The 15,941-nt window shown below is 47.1% G+C and overlaps 1 protein-coding gene across 1 annotated transcript in view; it reads left to right on the forward strand.

Moving 5' to 3' along the window:
- igf1rb (insulin-like growth factor 1b receptor) overlaps positions 1-15,941 on the forward strand; it is a 188,936-nt gene that overhangs the window by 160,263 nt on the left and 12,732 nt on the right. Inside the window, exons 11-18 of the mRNA XM_084337679.1 lie at positions 6,412-6,722; positions 7,904-8,037; positions 9,115-9,274; positions 11,701-11,800; positions 12,463-12,533; positions 12,765-12,994; positions 13,168-13,275; positions 15,718-15,880. Coding sequence (XP_084193805.1) covers positions 6,412-6,722; positions 7,904-8,037; positions 9,115-9,274; positions 11,701-11,800; positions 12,463-12,533; positions 12,765-12,994; positions 13,168-13,275; positions 15,718-15,880 — 1,277 coding nt within the window. The remainder of the gene's footprint in view (positions 1-6,411; positions 6,723-7,903; positions 8,038-9,114; positions 9,275-11,700; positions 11,801-12,462; positions 12,534-12,764; positions 12,995-13,167; positions 13,276-15,717; positions 15,881-15,941) is intronic.

The raw sequence follows: 15,941 nt of genomic DNA on the forward strand, positions 1-15,941 counted from the left end.
ACTGAGTAACGGTTCCACAGCAACGGGACCTGTCCACAAGCCAGGGCCATCAATCACAGTGTCTTCTATGTCATGGATGTAGCACACAACATGCCGCTGGCTGCCAAAACAATGAGTGACATCTGCAATGAGTTATCTCTCTACGTCTCTGTCTCTCTTTCACCCTGCTCTGACCCTCTCACTACCACACTACTTCCGACTAACAAACGCAAATTTTTTTGTACTCTATGCCAGGGATTTTATGACCGCGTCTAGAACCTGTGAACAACAAAGCTCGAGGACAAAATGTAGAGCCGGTGACGTGTGTTGTTGCCAGCGTGTCTCCTAGGTGTGAAATGCAGATGTGTCACAGAGCGCAGTGAGTTTGTCTGGTAAGGGGAGGGGATGGTGCGCCCCACTATCCACTGGGTGCATACTCTGACCTTTATCATGTTTTGTAACAGATTACAGAAGCTTATTGGAATGTGAGGTTCTGATATAATTTGATTAATATATATCCCACTTTATGCTTTGCTCTTGCTGCTTGTTTTACACAGATTGTATGCCTTATTTCTTACTGATGTAAAGCACTTTGAACTGCAATCCCCTGTATGAAAGTTGCTATACAAATAAAGTTATTATTACAAAGGGCTAACACTTTCACTACCACACTACAGAAGGTTAACCCTTTCACTAGGGTTAACCTTCTGTCGTCTGGTAGTGAAAGGGTTAACCGTCTGTAGTGTGGTAGTGAAAGGTTAACCTTCTGTAGTGTGGTAGTGAAATGTTAACCTTCTGTAGTGTGGTAGTGAAAGGGTTCATCTTCTGTAGTGTGTTAGTGAAAGGGGTAACCTTCTGTATGGTAGTGAAAGGTTAACCTTTTGTAAGGTGGTAGTGAAAGGGTTAACAGTATGTAGTGTGGTAGTTAAAGGGTTAACCTTATGTAGTGTGGTAGTGAAAGGGTTACAGCTACAAAACATGCACTCTCACATACACACAGTCAAAGACACTATCAAACAGCTTTGTTCAAGGGTTGTGTGTAGGGATGTCCGATATTATCGGCCTACCGATATTATCGGCCGATATTGGCATTAAAATGTGATATCGGAAATGATCTGTATCGGTTACATTTATTTAACCTTTATTTACCCAGGCAAGCAAGTAACAACAGATTCTCATTTTATTTATTGTCAAAAGTATGCATAATGTTGTGTTAATTCCACGACAAGAGATATGTAATGTTAATTACCTGAAATTATTCCTTTTGGGGGGGGGGGGGACCCTGCATATATCTGTATCGGTTGGTATCGGAAATTAGGGCAGGACGATATAACGATAATTATCGCGATATATTTTAATAATCGATATCGGGGGGGGGGGGGGGGGGGGAATATCGGGGAAAAAATATATCGAATATATATATTTTTATTTTCTTTTACCTTCAACAGGGCAGTTTTAAAACCAGAGACAGTGGACAGACTTGTCTTTCTTGCCTGCAACTTAAAGTAATGGCTTTGCTTGTCCAAATGACAATACTGACCAAATTGAGATATATTTTTCTTTTGTCCATTTATTTTGTTTGCTTTCTAATTTAAAATACAGTTTGAAACCGTCTGTACACAGTAGGCTATGTGTGCTAGCAGAGCTAGACTCCAGTCACGAGTCACGGTGCACATGTGCAGTGGTTTGTCCACCAAAAAAGCGCCAAAAGATAGAAAAGAAACTAGCAGAGCCAGAACTGTCCAACTCCCCTGGAGCCACAGCCAGCAGAGAAGCCGGTTTACTTTCGCTTTCAAACCAGCTGCAGCCTGAGAACTGGAGTGTGAGGGGATGTAACACTAAAGATGGCGGCAACGACAAAGAATTGCTGCAAAATAAACATACATCTGTTGTTAAAAAATTAAAATTATTATTATTTCTTTTACTTATAACAATATCGATAATATCGAATATTGAGTGATATGATATTGTTATCATTATCGCGATATCATTTTTGGCCATATCGCCCAGCCCTATCGGAAATTAAGAGTTCGACAATATCGGTATATCGGTATCGGTAAAAAAGCCAATATCGAACATCCCTAGTTGTGTGTGAACCTTAGTTCGTTTTTGATCCGCGCCATTCACTAAAGATCGGATAGGTTTTGTTTTTAACCCCCAAAAATCTGATCTGTTTTCATACAATAACAATCTGTTATTAATCAGTTGACAAGTCATTTATTTTGTACTTGAGGTGGAGTTTGTTTTTGATAGATATTAAACAAACCAGTCATAACAGAGCGGCTCTGTAAACGGGTGTCCTCTGAACATGTTCCAGTATGTGTCCCAACCCCAAACAATTCTCTTTCCCCAGGCGCGCCAAGGGACTAATAGGAGACGTTATCTAAAGTAGGGAACAGCATGTACCTCGACTTGTTGTTCTGCAGAAGTTACGGGCCGACCACGCCCATTTATTTGAGAGGGCGTTTTTATCGTCTATCGCTCGGCTTCCGGGGGGGCGGGAGACGGACGACACATCGCCAGAAATCTGTCAGATTGCTGGGCCGCTAAGATAATTACGCCTGTCCCCCGGCCAACTGTGTACAGATCTTACACGGCCAATTGTACACAGACATCTACAGGCCAGCGCCCCGAGCTCCCCGACAAGCGGAAGAGATGCAGGATTTATACTGAGTGCTGGAAAGGAGGGAGGGCAGAGGGAGAGGAAAAAAAAACATTGACTGGGAAGGAAATTATTTGCAGCCCTTCTGCCGCTGCCCTGCTCTCCCTCGGTCACATACACACACAAGAGCTGGGGACTGGGGCGGCTACGTGGCGTAGTGGGCAAGGCGCTCGCCACGAATGACTGAGACGCTGGGCTTGCCTGTTCGAGCCCAGCGCTCCACATTGCTTTCAGTTTAGCTGGCCGTCCGTACTAATACACATTGGCCGTATTAGGGGGTGGGAAACTGATGGGTGGGGATCGGGCGTTGTGGACAGCGACTCCTACAGGTCGGTTAGTGCGCCTGCGCAGTAGAATCAGGAAGTGTCGGGGGCAGCGTGAGCCTCCCACGCGTTACTCCTCGCCACTGAGAGATCGAGCTGCGCAGGTGAAAAGATGCGACTGCTGTTACCTCAAGTACCGGAGGGGACTTGTGCTATGTATGACTTAGTCCACATTGCAGCCGGCTTGTGGGAGGCAAGAAACAGCGTTCGTGACAGGGGAGGGTTGAATTGGATGATACGAAATTGGGATGGGAGAAAATATAGAAAATGGGAGAAAAAGTGGATAAAAAAAAACAAGAGCTGGGGACTGTTTGTCAAAGCAGAGCTCCAAGGAAATGTACAGAAGTCCCATCTGGAGTAGCGATGGAAACAACAGGAATATTCCCTCTCTAGCTGGACTCCACAAATCAATGAGCTTTGGCTGGCGAGGACGAATAGACACCCACTGGCTCCGTTTCACTCTGCCTCTCTACACACGGACAGACACTGCTACCCCCTCTAGTTCGCCTGCTAGCCTACATACCGTTTGATTACAGACTAGAGCGCATCACATTTGACAAACTAGCAGGGAATGAATCATTCACCAGCTGTATATATTGAGACTGAAGGCAGCAGTAGTCATGTAGCAGTAGCGAACATAAAAAGGGCCTTTTTTTGAGTGACTAGTGGGTGTAATTGTAATTGATCTCAAACCCGCCCTCTTTTCTTGATCTTTCAATCACAGCTGTTGCTTCTCTGGCTGAGGAAAGCAACAGTTGTGATTGGAGGATCAAGAAAAGAGGGGTCAATTGCGGGCTGCTTGGAGACCAGTGAATAGACCTGTTCACTGTACACAAACATACCATGTTCGAGCCAATCAGCAATGCCAACTGAGTCACGTGACTAAGTTGCCCCAGACCTGCGCGAGCTGCTGCGCAAGGAGAAAACCACGGCACTCCCCTGACTAAAAGTTGTTTTAAACGAAAACGGCTGGATGTAATTTGGCCAAATCAGCATGGCTGAGTGCGAGTCTTTCACCTTTTACATATCTAGCTTTGGCATGGATTGATACGTTTAGAGCGCTAGCATGACTAACAAATGCAAATAATATTGTAGTCTGCCCCGTTGTTCCTTACTGCTCCGGTGATGCGCGCAGCACACTGAGTCTGACGTATACAGCGAACAGGTCTATGGAGATGCGCTTTGAGTTTAAACACGACTGGGATCATGGTTAGGATGCCACACACACACACAGCTGGCTGGGTATAACAAAAGAATAACAAAGATCTATCAAGAGCCTTCAGGCTGCAATAAAATGGACTGTTATGATGTTTTTTTTATTGCTTTTTATTGAGCTCATAAATATTCCAAAATTATATTACTGTTAAAATACATTTTCAGGGAAGCTAGAAGGTGCTTTTAATGCAGAGGGTAGTGCCGCTACAATGCAGCTAATTTGTGGCCTTTAAACACCACGAGAGGAAGTGGATCCAAAGGAGCCGACACAACATGCACACGCACACATTCACTTTAAACACTTTTAAAACATTACACTGTATTTTATCTATGTATTCTTACACATTTGCACTAAGCTACCACATTTTTGCATTCTGTACATTTTAGTTTTGTATATTGTATATTTTGTATATTGCTTGGTCTTTTACTGTTTTATCCAACACAATCTCAGGAGGGTCATACAGAACCAAGCATTTCACTATAATGTACAAATATATATGTGACAACTTGAAAACTTGATGTTAAAGAAGTCCCAGAAGTTATAAGTTGCACTTGTGAAGTCTCTCTCTGTCCCTTCACGGATCTTCCTTCAGTGCATTCTATTCTCTCCTCCCCATTCACATTCACACGTCCACCATAGTTGTTGATGGATTGGCAAGATGTGGGAGTACCCCTTCACTTCGATGTTAAAACTTTGCTTTAAAAAAATACCACTTCAAGAACCAATAGTCAAAACAACCAGGCAGAATACACTAATGTAATTACAGACTCATGATTACCAAGCTTTTGTGTTTTGAAATGTATGGAAGTGAATTAGTCATCTGCAATGAAATGCGTTCATAACGATCGAAGTAAATAACCAAATCACCAAATCTAGTCGCATGAGTCACGTGGGAACTATCACGTAAATTATTTCCACTATAATTTGATTATCTCTAGAAGAGCGATTTTTTTTTTAATTAAATTTGCAGTAGTCATAACACTGGAGTCGATGCGGTTCTTCTGGTTTTCCAGCCTCATCCACAAGCGAGCTGCCGTTCAAGACCCTGTATTAACCCTTCACCTTCTTTTTTCCCTTTTTGTCTCTCTGTCCTTCCTCTCCTATTCCTCTTTGTTCCTCTTGTCTGTCTCTACCTCTGTCTCCTCTCTCCTCTTTGTTCCTCTGTCTGTCTCTACCTCCATCTCCTCTCCTCTGTTCCTCTGTCTCCTATATCCTCTTTGTTCCTCTTGTCTGTCTCTACCTCCCTCTCCTCTCTCTGTTCCTCTGTCTGTCTCTACCTCTGTCTCCTCTCTCCTCTTTGTTCCCCTGTCTGTCTCTACCTCCATCTCCTCTCCTCTGTTCCTCTGTCTCCTATATCCTCTCTGTTCCTCTGTCTGTCTCTACCTCTGTCTTCTCTCTCCTCTTTGTTCCTCTGTCTGTCTCTACCTCCATCTCCTCTCTCCTCTCTGTCTCCTCTGTCTGGCTCTACCTCCATCTCCTCTCCTCTATTCCTCTGTCTCCTATATCCTCTTTGTTCCTCTGTCTGTCTCTACCTCTCTCTCCTCTTTGTTCCTCTGTCTGTCTCTACCTCCATCTCCTCTCTCCTCTCTGTTCCTCTGTCTCCTATATCCTCTTTGTTCCTCTTGTCTGGCTCTACCTCACTCTCCTCTCCTCTGTTCCTCTGTCTGTCTCTACCTCCATCTCCTCTCCTCTGTTCCTCTGTCTGTCTCTACCTCCATCTCCTCTCCTCTGTTCCTCTGTCTCCTCTCTCCTCTCTGTTACTCCGTCTCCTCTCTGTTCCTCTGTCTGTCTCTACCTCCATCTCCTCTCTGTTCCTCTGTCTGTCTCTACCTCCGTCTCCTCTCTGTCTCCTCTGTCTGTCTCTACCTCCATCTCCTCTCTGTTCCTCTGTCTCTACCTCCGTCTCCTCTCTGTCTCCTCTGTCTGTCTCTACCTCCGTCTCCTCTCTGTTCCTCTGTCTGTCTCTACCTCCGTCTCCTCTCTGTCTCCTCTGTCTGTCTCTACCTCCGTCTCCTCTCTGTCTCCTCTGTCTGTCTCTACCTCCGTCTCCTCTCTGTTCCTCTGTCTCTACCTCCGTCTCCTCTCTGTTCCTCTGTCTCTACCTCCGTCTCCTCTCTGTTCCTCTGTCTGTCTCTACCTCCATCTCCTCTCTGTCTCCTCTGTCTGTCTCTACCTCCATCTCCTCTCTGTCTCCTCTGTCTGTCTCTACCTCCATCTCCTCTCTCCTATAGTCCACCAGACCGCCGGCGCAGGGACCTGTTTGCCATCGCCAACGCCACCTTCTCTCGCTTTACCCATCTCTACGCCAACACCACCAACTCCCCGCTCCCAGCCGGCCGCGGTGCTGGTGGGGGCAACTCCTCGGACTCGGAGCGCTCTGAGTGGGAGCACAACTTCCTGGAGCAGTCGGTAAAGAACCGTGACCTGCAGATCTCCGGTCTGAAGCCGTTCACCGTCTACCGCATCGACATCCACGCCTGCAACAAGCAAGTGAAGCGTTGCAGCGCCGCCGAGTTCGTCTTCTCCAGAACCAAGCCTGCAGGTACCAGCCCTGGCCTTTTGGGGGGGGGGGGGGGGTTATTCCAGACTTTTCAGGGGTGTATTCCAGAAAGGGAAGGGAGCCTGTCCTCTGCCCTCCTTGTGTTTGTTTTAACAGTAAGACTTAAGCCTCTCCTCTGCCCTCCTTTTGTGTTTGTTTTAACAGTAAGACTTAAGCCTCTCCTCTGCCCTCCTTGTGTTTGTTTTAACAGTAAGACTTAAGCCTCTCCTCTGCCCTCCTTGTGTTTGTTTTAACAGTAAGACTTAAGTCTCTCCTCTGCCCTCCTTTTGTGTTTGTTTTAACAGTAAGACTTAAGCCCGTCCTCTGCCCTCCTTTTGTGTTTGTTTTAACAGTAAGACTTAAGCCTCTCCTCTGCCCTCCTTGTGTTTGTTTTAACAGTAAGACTTAAGTCTCTCCTCTGCCCTCCTTGTGTTTGTTTTAACAGTTAGACTTAAGCCCGTCCTCTGCCCTCCTTGTGTTTGTTTTAACAGTAAGACTTTAGCCTCTCCTCTGCCCTCCTTGTGTTTGTTTTAACAGTAAGACTTAAGCCTCTCCTCTGCCCTCCTTGTGTTTGTTTTAACAGTAAGACTTAAGCCTCTCCTCTACCCTCCTTGTGTTTTTTTTAACAGTAAGACTTAAGCCCGTCCTCTGCCCTCCTTGTGTGTTTGTTTTAACAGTAAGACTTAAGCCCGTCCTCTGCCCTCCTTGTGTTTGTTTTAACAGTAAGACTTAAGCCTCTCCTCTGCCCTCCTTGTGTTTGTTTTAACAGTAAGACTTAAGCCCGTCCTCTGCCCTCCTTGTGTTTATTTTAACAGTAAGACTTAAGCCTGTCCTCTGCCCTCCTTGTGTTTGTTTTAACAGTAAGACTTAAGCCTCTCCTCTGCCCTCCTTGTGTTTGTTTTAACAGTAAGACTTAAGTCTCTCCTCTGCCCTCCTTGTGTTTATTTTAACAGTAAGACTTAAGCCTCTCCTCTGCCCTCCTTGTGTTTGTTTTAACAGTAAGACTTAAGCCTCTCCTCTGCCCTCCTTGTGTTTATTTTAACAGTAAGACTTAAGCCTCTCCTCTGCCCTCCTTGTGTTTATTTTAACAGTAAGACTTAAGCCTGTCCTCTGCCCTCCTTGTGTTTGTTTTAACAGTAAGACTTAAGCCCGTCCTCTGCCCTCCTTGTGTGTTTGTTTTCCAGACAAGGCAGATGACGTCCCAGGACCCGTTACCTGGGAGGGTCAGGAGGACTCCGTGTTCCTGCGCTGGCCTGAGCCAGTCAAGCCTAACGGACTCATTCTCATGTATGAGATCAGTTTCAGACTTTCCAACGAGGTAAGACGCAGGATCTAAGAACTTTATTTTTATCTTTACTTTCATTCATTCATTTCACACATTATTTTGCACACAGGAGATGTTGGAATGTCATTTATGACAGACCGAGATTCAGTAGTCTGAACATACATGAACCGGCCTATCTGCATCTGCAGTGGATGTCCTCTATGCCTGTACATTATATGTATTATAAATATATTCTGCCTAATGTTGATGTACATTATATGTATTATAAATATATTCTGCCTTTTTCCACTCTTTTATCCCAGCCTTATGCCACATATTATCTTTCTTTTCAGCAATTATATATGACTTCCTTGAATCTGTCGAACATTCAAGGTCTTTTTGTCTGAATCACATTTCAATTATTCAATTATTTATTGTTCAGCACCTCTTCCCTTGTATTGGACATGCATTCTACTATAACAACATCTAACATTCTAACATTAATTAATTGCGTAGTTGTCCTTTAAATGAATGATCTCCGTCCTGGCTTGGCTACTTTTATAAACTGGGTAGGCAGTGTCCTTGGTTCCAAAAAGCACAGGTAATGGGTTCATTAAAGCTAATTGATTGCATGTCCCCTCCCCCTTTTGACCTCACAAAGGGCAAAGGCCCTCGCTAAACTGCAAGGAGTACCTATGTTATTTCCCCCCGGTGCCTACATTTTAATTCCAAATCCATACGAAGACGAGGCAAAACTCATTTTCCATAATGTGTCCCCTTTAAATCTATAACTTTCAATGCTTTCTTTGTGCGGCACGGTCGGCAAACGAAGCATATTCCTATGGAATAAATGTCACAGCTTTTCTAGCCTGATTCCTGCTTTATGTTTGGTAGAGTTGGTATTTGTGTGATTCATATGTAGACTTACTTACCTACTTAACCACCTACTGACAGGGAGTAGATGGATATAAGTAAACCTTCCGTTTGTGCGATCATTCGCCACAGTAGAACTTAGGCAAGACTAATCCTGTGTGTGTGTGTGTGTGTGTGTGTGTGTGTGTGTGTGTATATGTGTGTCTGCCTGCTTGTCTGTCTGTATGTGCGTGTGTGTTGGTGTCGGTGGGTTTCCAGGCAGAGAAACATGAGTGTGTGTCGCGGCAGATGTACCAGGAACAGAAAGGCGCCCGGCTCACCAACCTCAGCCCCGGGAACTACTCTGCCCGCGTCCGAGCCACCTCACTGGCTGGCAACGGCTCCTGGACCCAACCGGTGGCCTTCTACGTGCCCGAGCGTAAGACACACTTAATAACTAACACATACATACATACATACATACACACATACATCATACATACATACATACATACATACATACATACATACATACATACATACATACATACATACATACATACATACATGCATAACATTAAACACTAAGGCCCTTCCATAACGACCTGGGTTGTGTGGTGTAGGAAAGAGGGCTGTTCAGTATGAATGACACTGTGAGCTTCGTCCGTCGTCACAGATGTTTCATTGAACACGGCCCAAGAAGCGGCCAGGAGGCTGTATGTAAGAAGGGAACCCAACGTGGGAGAAGCAGCCGTCCTCTCGCCTCACATGTACTCTAGACCAGGGGTTTTACTCTAGATCAGGGGTTTACCTATAGACCAGGGGTTTTACTCTAGACCAGGGGTTTACCTATAGACCAGGGGTTTACCTATAGACCAGGGGTTTACCTATAGACCAGGGGTTTATTTATAGACCAGGGGTCTAACTCTAGACCAGGGGTTTACCTATAGACCAGGGGTTTAACTCTAGACCAGGGGTTTACCTATAGACCAGGGGTTTTACTCTAGACCAGGGGTTTAACTCTAGACCAGGGGTCTAACCCTAGACCAGGGGTTTAACTCTAGACCAGGGGTTTAACTCTAGACCAGGGGTTTAACTCTAGACCAGGGGTTTAACTCTAGACCAGGGGTTTAACTCTAGACCAGGGGTTTAACTCTAGACCAGGGGTCTAACTAGACCAGGGGTTTAACTCTAGACCAGGGGTCTAACTCTAGACCAGGGGTTTAACTCTAGACCATGGGTTTAACTCTAGACCAGGGGTTTTACTCTAGACCAGGGGTTTAACTCTAGACCAGGGGTTTAACTCTAGAACAGGGGTTTAACTCTAGACCAGGGGTTTAACTCTAGACCAGGGGTTTAACTCTAGACCAGGGGTTTAACTCTAGACCAGGGTTTTTAACTCTAGACCAGGGGTTTAACTCTAGACCAGAGGTTTAATTCTAGACCAGGGGTTTTACTCTAGACCAGGGGTTTAACTCTAGACCAGGGGTCTAACTCTAGACCAGGGGTTTAACTCTAGACCAGGGGTTTACCTATAGACCAGGGGTCTAACTCTAGACCAGGGGTTTAACTCTAGACCAGGGGTTTAACTCTAGACCAGGGGTTTTACTCTAGACCAGGGGTTTTACTCTAGACCAGGGGTTTTTACTCTAGAACAGGGGTTTAACTCTAGAACAGGGGTTTAACTCTAGACCAGGGGTTTAACTCTAGAACAGGGGTTTAACTCTAGACCAGGGGTTTAACTCTAGACCGGGGGTTTTACTCTAGACCAGGGGTTTAACTCTAGACCAGGGGTTTTTACTCTAGAACAGGGGTTTAACTCTAGAACAGGGGTTTAACTCTAGACCAGGGGTTTAACTCTAGAACAGGGGTTTAACTCTAGACCAGGGGTTTAACTCTAGACCAGGTGTTTAACTCTAGACCAGAGGTTTAATTCTAGACCAGGGGTTTTACTCTAGACCAGGGGTTTAACTCTAGACCAGGGGTTTAACTCTAGACCAGGGGTTTACCTATAGACCAGGGGTCTAACTCTAGACCAGGGGTCTAACTCTAGACCAGGGGTTTTACTCTAGACCAGGGGTTTAACTCTAGACCAGGGGTTTAACTCTAGACCAGGGGTCTAACTCTAGACCAGGGGTTTAACTCTAGACCAGGGGTTGGAATTCAATTCCAACTTGCGCAGGCCAGACCATGCAAATATAGGCCAAAACAAAAATGATTCTGGTATAATGATGGTGTTTGTCGAGGACCGTGTTGGTTCCTAGTCCCTGAACAGCGTAATGGTTGATTGAACGAGCCACGCCAGTGTATTCATGGTAATGACAAGGGCCTTGGACACATTTTTCTTGGCTAAATATTTTTCGGGGGAAATGTTAAATCCACGCATTTTTTAAATGCAATTTCCACACTTTGGAAAATCATCCCTGAACTAGACATTACTACAATCTCTACACACACACACACACCACAGAGAAAGGGATGGTTACAGTAGAGGGCTCATTCATTATGTCATCTAATGAGACAGTATTACCCCCTTCCACCTCTGTAAGAAAATAATGATTTAATTTATACTCGTGGGGGTGTGGGTGGGGGGGTTCACAGTCAAAGCCACTGACAAATCCCAAATATGATCTCAAACCCCACCCTCTTTTCGTGATTCTCCAATCACAACTGTTGCTTCCCTCGGACTGTAGGTAGGAGGGTGAGGCAAGACACGTTCTGTTTATTCTAATCTAAAGACACTGGAGAAGTTTTGGTCTGTCTACCTTCATCTGACCAGTGAGTGTCTCTCTCATACACTTAACCTTCTCCCTCTCTCCCCCTTTTCTCTCCCCCCCCCCTCCCTCCCTCTCTCTGGTCCAACAGGTTATGAGAGCTCCCTCTACATCATGATCTTCGTGCCCATGGTGGTGGTGCTCATGTTCTGCTTCCTCATCCCCGCCTTCGTCGTTGTCAACAGGAAAAGGTGTGTGTGCGTGCGTGTGTGCGCGTGTGTGTGGGTGGGCACGTCGTTAGCGTGCGTCTGCGAGCGCATGTTCCCAACTTGACAGACGGGGCCACAAATGAGGCTGGGGGAGAGTGAGGTTTATTTTTAGCCCGGGGTGTGAAGGAGCAGAGATGTGTTTGCACTCGAGATGTTTAACAGCCGTCCCTTAAAATGAAAAGCTTTTTTTATTTTTATCTTTATTTTGTTCTCCTCCTCGTCACATCGTAATGCTGCAGGGGCTGCAGGCTGTGTTATAGACTTGTTTTCTTGTTCTTTCTGTTTTAATCTCCCTGACCGAGGAGAGCTTTCATTAGCCTAGCATGTCAAAGGAAAAACACAGTCATTGTTGTTCAAATGTTTTCCACTTGTTAAGCGTGCATGTGTATACGTGCGTGCGTGTATGTGTGTGTATATCTTTGTGTGTGTGTGTGTGCGCATGCATGCATGTATACTATGCATGTGTGTGTGTGTGCGTGTGCATGTATTTGTGTGTATATCTGTGTGTGTGTGTGTGTGTGTGCCCACATGCATGTATGCACATAATATGTGTGTGTGTGTGTGCATGTATGTGTGTCTATATCTGTGTGTGTGCGTGGGAGGTTATGTCCTAAATCCCGCCTGACGTATTGTGTCTTCACCAGGAACAGTGACCGGCTGGGAAACGGGGTTCTCTACGCCTCAGTCAACCCAGAATACTTCAGCGCCGCGGAGAGTGAGTGAAACTGGAGCTGTGTGTGAGAGAGGGAGAGAGGGAGAGAGGGAGAGAGGGAGAGAGGGAGAGAGAGAGAGATAGAGAGAGAGAGAGAGAGAGGGGGGGGAGAGAATACATCTGGCTATGTCAATGCTGCAGCGTGTGCGTGTAAAGAAAGAAGGAGCTGGAATGTGTCCATTAGCCTGGAGGTGGAATGTAAAGTGGTGGTCCTCCTCTCCTCCTCCTCTCCAGTGTACGTGCCGGACGAGTGGGAGGTGGCCCGGGAGAAGATCACCATGAACAAGGAGCTGGGCCAGGGCTCCTTCGGCATGGTGTACGAGGGCCTCGCCAAGGGGGTGGTCAAGGACGAGCCGGAGACCCGCGTCGCCATCAAGACGGTCAACGAGACGGCCAGCATGAGGGAGAGGATCGAGTTCCTCAACGAGGCGTCGGTCATGAAGGAGTTCAACTGTCACCACGTGGTACGATGATGCGCTCACGTGTTCATAAGCGGCATAAATAGACGAATGTCCAGTTTCGGGCAAAAGGGTACGAATCGAAATCGATATCGAGGAAAATGTGTCGCGCGGCAACGCGGTTGTTTTCTATGTGTATTGACGGTGTCGTTCTCCATGCTGCGTTGTGATTGGTGCAGGTGCGTCTCCTGGGAGTGGTCTCTCAGGGCCAGCCCACCCTGGTGATCATGGAGCTGATGACACGCGGGGACCTGAAGAGCTACCTGCGCTCCCTGCGATCCAAAGAGGTACCTGCCCACTGCGACGGTCTCTCTGCTCGCCTTCCACCTCGGCGCCTCCTTCACCTTCCGTCTCGTAGGAGAGCGGTTCCAGAACACTTAACCCGGGCTCCCGAAATAGAGCCCGTGTGGTGTGTTTCACAAAGCAGGGCTTTCAAATTAGGCAGATGACTTTGAAAATGATTTAATTACAGTAGAGGAGAAATTAAAGGGATAGTTCGAATTTTTTGAACATTAAGTTGTATGAAGTAGTGTAGTGGATGCAGAACTGTTAGCCGGAAGAAAACGGGGTCACAAAACCAAGAGGTTTTAATTCACACCACAACATGCAGGCAAAAGGGTTACGGACACAAAATCATCGTCCTCCACCACTATGGGTTCTGCAATCACGTGGCACTATTTTGCGAGTGTATTACTACGCACTGGAGCCGCTTCACTGCTGTTTCAACATGCTGGAGGAAGGTGGCGTAGTTTTGGAGTTGGTTAACCCTTTGCCTGCATGTTGCGGTGTGGATTAAAAAACCTTTTGGTTGCGTGACTCAGTTTCTGCCGTTAGCTGCCCGTCTGAAGCTTCCCAGCCCAGAACCCGGCCAGAACTCGTACCACGGGACTCGGTAAGTGAGCCAATAGCTTTGCATCCACTACATTACTAGCAAGTATTTCATACAATGTAATCTTTAATCTTTATTACATCTGGACAAACTATCCGTTTAAGCTGCCCCTTGTGAGCTGGTCAATGACAACTGTATAATGTTAAATGCTAATGCAATTTCACATTTAAAAATCATGATGATGATATCATTCCAGTCATTTTAACCTGAATTTCTCAAGGGGTTCAAGTTTAGTTTTATTTGTCACATATAAGGTACATGTACAATATAGTGAAATGCTTAGTTTTGTATGCCCCTCCTGAAATTGTGCTTCATACAATAAAAAGTTAAAGAATAAAGACCAAACACTATACAAAATATACAAAACTAAAAATGTACAAAATGCAAAAAAGGGACCCCGTTTTTGTATCGGGGGACCCCACATGAGAACCCGATCCCAATCTTTGGAAACCCTGGTGTAGAAGTTCAAGGCCTTTCCCCCTGTGTTCCCTGTTCTCCTCCAGTCTGTCTGTCTCTGACTCCCCCCGTGTTCCCTGTTCTCCTCCAGTCTGTCTGTCTCTGACTCCCCCCGTGTTCCCTGTTCTCCTCCAGTCTGTCTGTCTCTGACTCCCCCCGTGTTCCCTGTTCTCCTCCAGTCTGTCTGTCTCTGACTCCCCCCGTGTTCCCTGTTCTCCTCCTGTCTGTCTCTGACTCCCCCCTGTGTTCCCTGTTCTCCTCCAGTCTGTCTGTCTCTGACTCCCCCCGTGTTCCCTGTTCTCCTCCAGTCTGTCTGTCTCTGACTCCCCCCGTGTTCCCTGTTCTCCTCCTGTCTGTCTCTGACTCCCCCCTGTGTTCCCTGTTCTCCTCCAGTCTGTCTGTCTCTGACTCCCCCCGTGTTCCCTGTTCTCCTCCAGTCTGTCTCTGACTCCCCCTGTGTTCCCTGTTCTCCTCCAGTCTGTCTGTCTCTGACTCCCCCCGTGTTCCCTGTTCTCCTCCAGTCTGTCTCTGACTCCCCCGTGTTCCCTGTTCTCCTCCAGTCTGTCTCTGACTCCCCCCGTGTTCCCTGTTCTCCTCCAGTCTGTCTCTGACTCCCCCTGTGTTCCCTGTTCTCCTCCAGTCTGTCTGTCTCTGACTCCCCCCGTGTTCCCTGTTCTCCTCCAGTCTGTCTCTGACTCCCCCGTGTTCCCTGTTCTCCTCCTGTCTGTCTCTGACTCCCCCCGTGTTCCCTGTTCTCCTCCAGCCAGTCTGTCTCTGACTCCCCCCGTGTTCCCTGTTCTCCTCCAGTCTGTCTCTGACTCCCCCCGTGTTCCCTGTTCTCCTCCAGTCTGTCTCTGACTCCCCCCGTGTTCCCTGTTCTCCTCCAGTCTGTCTCTGACTCCCCCCGTGTTCCCTGTTCTCCTCCAGTCTGTCTCTGACTCCCCCCGTGTTCCCTGTTCTCCTCCAGTCTGTCTGTCTCTGACTCCCCCCGTGTTCCCTGTTCTCCTCCAGTCTGTCTGTCTCTGACTCCCCCCGTGTTCCCTGTTCTCCTCCAGTCTGTCTGTCTCTGACTCCCCCGTGTTCCCTGTTCTCCTCCAGTCTGTCTCTGACTCCCCCGTGTTCCCTGTTCTCCTCCAGTCTGTCTGTCTCTGACTCCCCCCGTGTTCCCTGTTCTCCTCCAGCCTGTCTGTCTCTGACTCCCCCCGTGTTCCCTGTTCTCCTCCAGCCTGTCTGTCTCTGACTCCCCCCGTGTTCCCTGTTCTCCTCCAGTCTGTCTCTGACTCCCCCCGTGTTCCCTGTTCTCCTCCAGTCTGTCTGTCTCTGACTCTCCCTGTTCTCCTCCAGCCTGTCTCTGACTCCCCCCGTTCTCCCTGTTCTCCTCCAGCACACCTCCTCCAGCCTGTCTCTGCCTCCTCTGAAGAAGATGATCCAGATGGCGGGGGAGATCGCAGACGGCATGGCCTACCTCAACGCCAACAAGTTTGTCCACAGAGACCTGGCTGCCAGGAACTGCATGGTAGCTGAGGACTTCACCGTGAAGATAGGAGGTACACTGTCTGGGTGTTAGGGTTAGGAACTGCATGGTGGTTCTTACGTTGTTAAAATGCC

The sequence above is a fragment of the Notolepis coatsorum genome (genome assembly GCF_963971535.1).
Source record: "Notolepis coatsorum genome assembly, chromosome: 20".
NCBI classification, from domain to species: Eukaryota; Metazoa; Chordata; class Actinopteri; order Aulopiformes; family Paralepididae; genus Notolepis; species Notolepis coatsorum.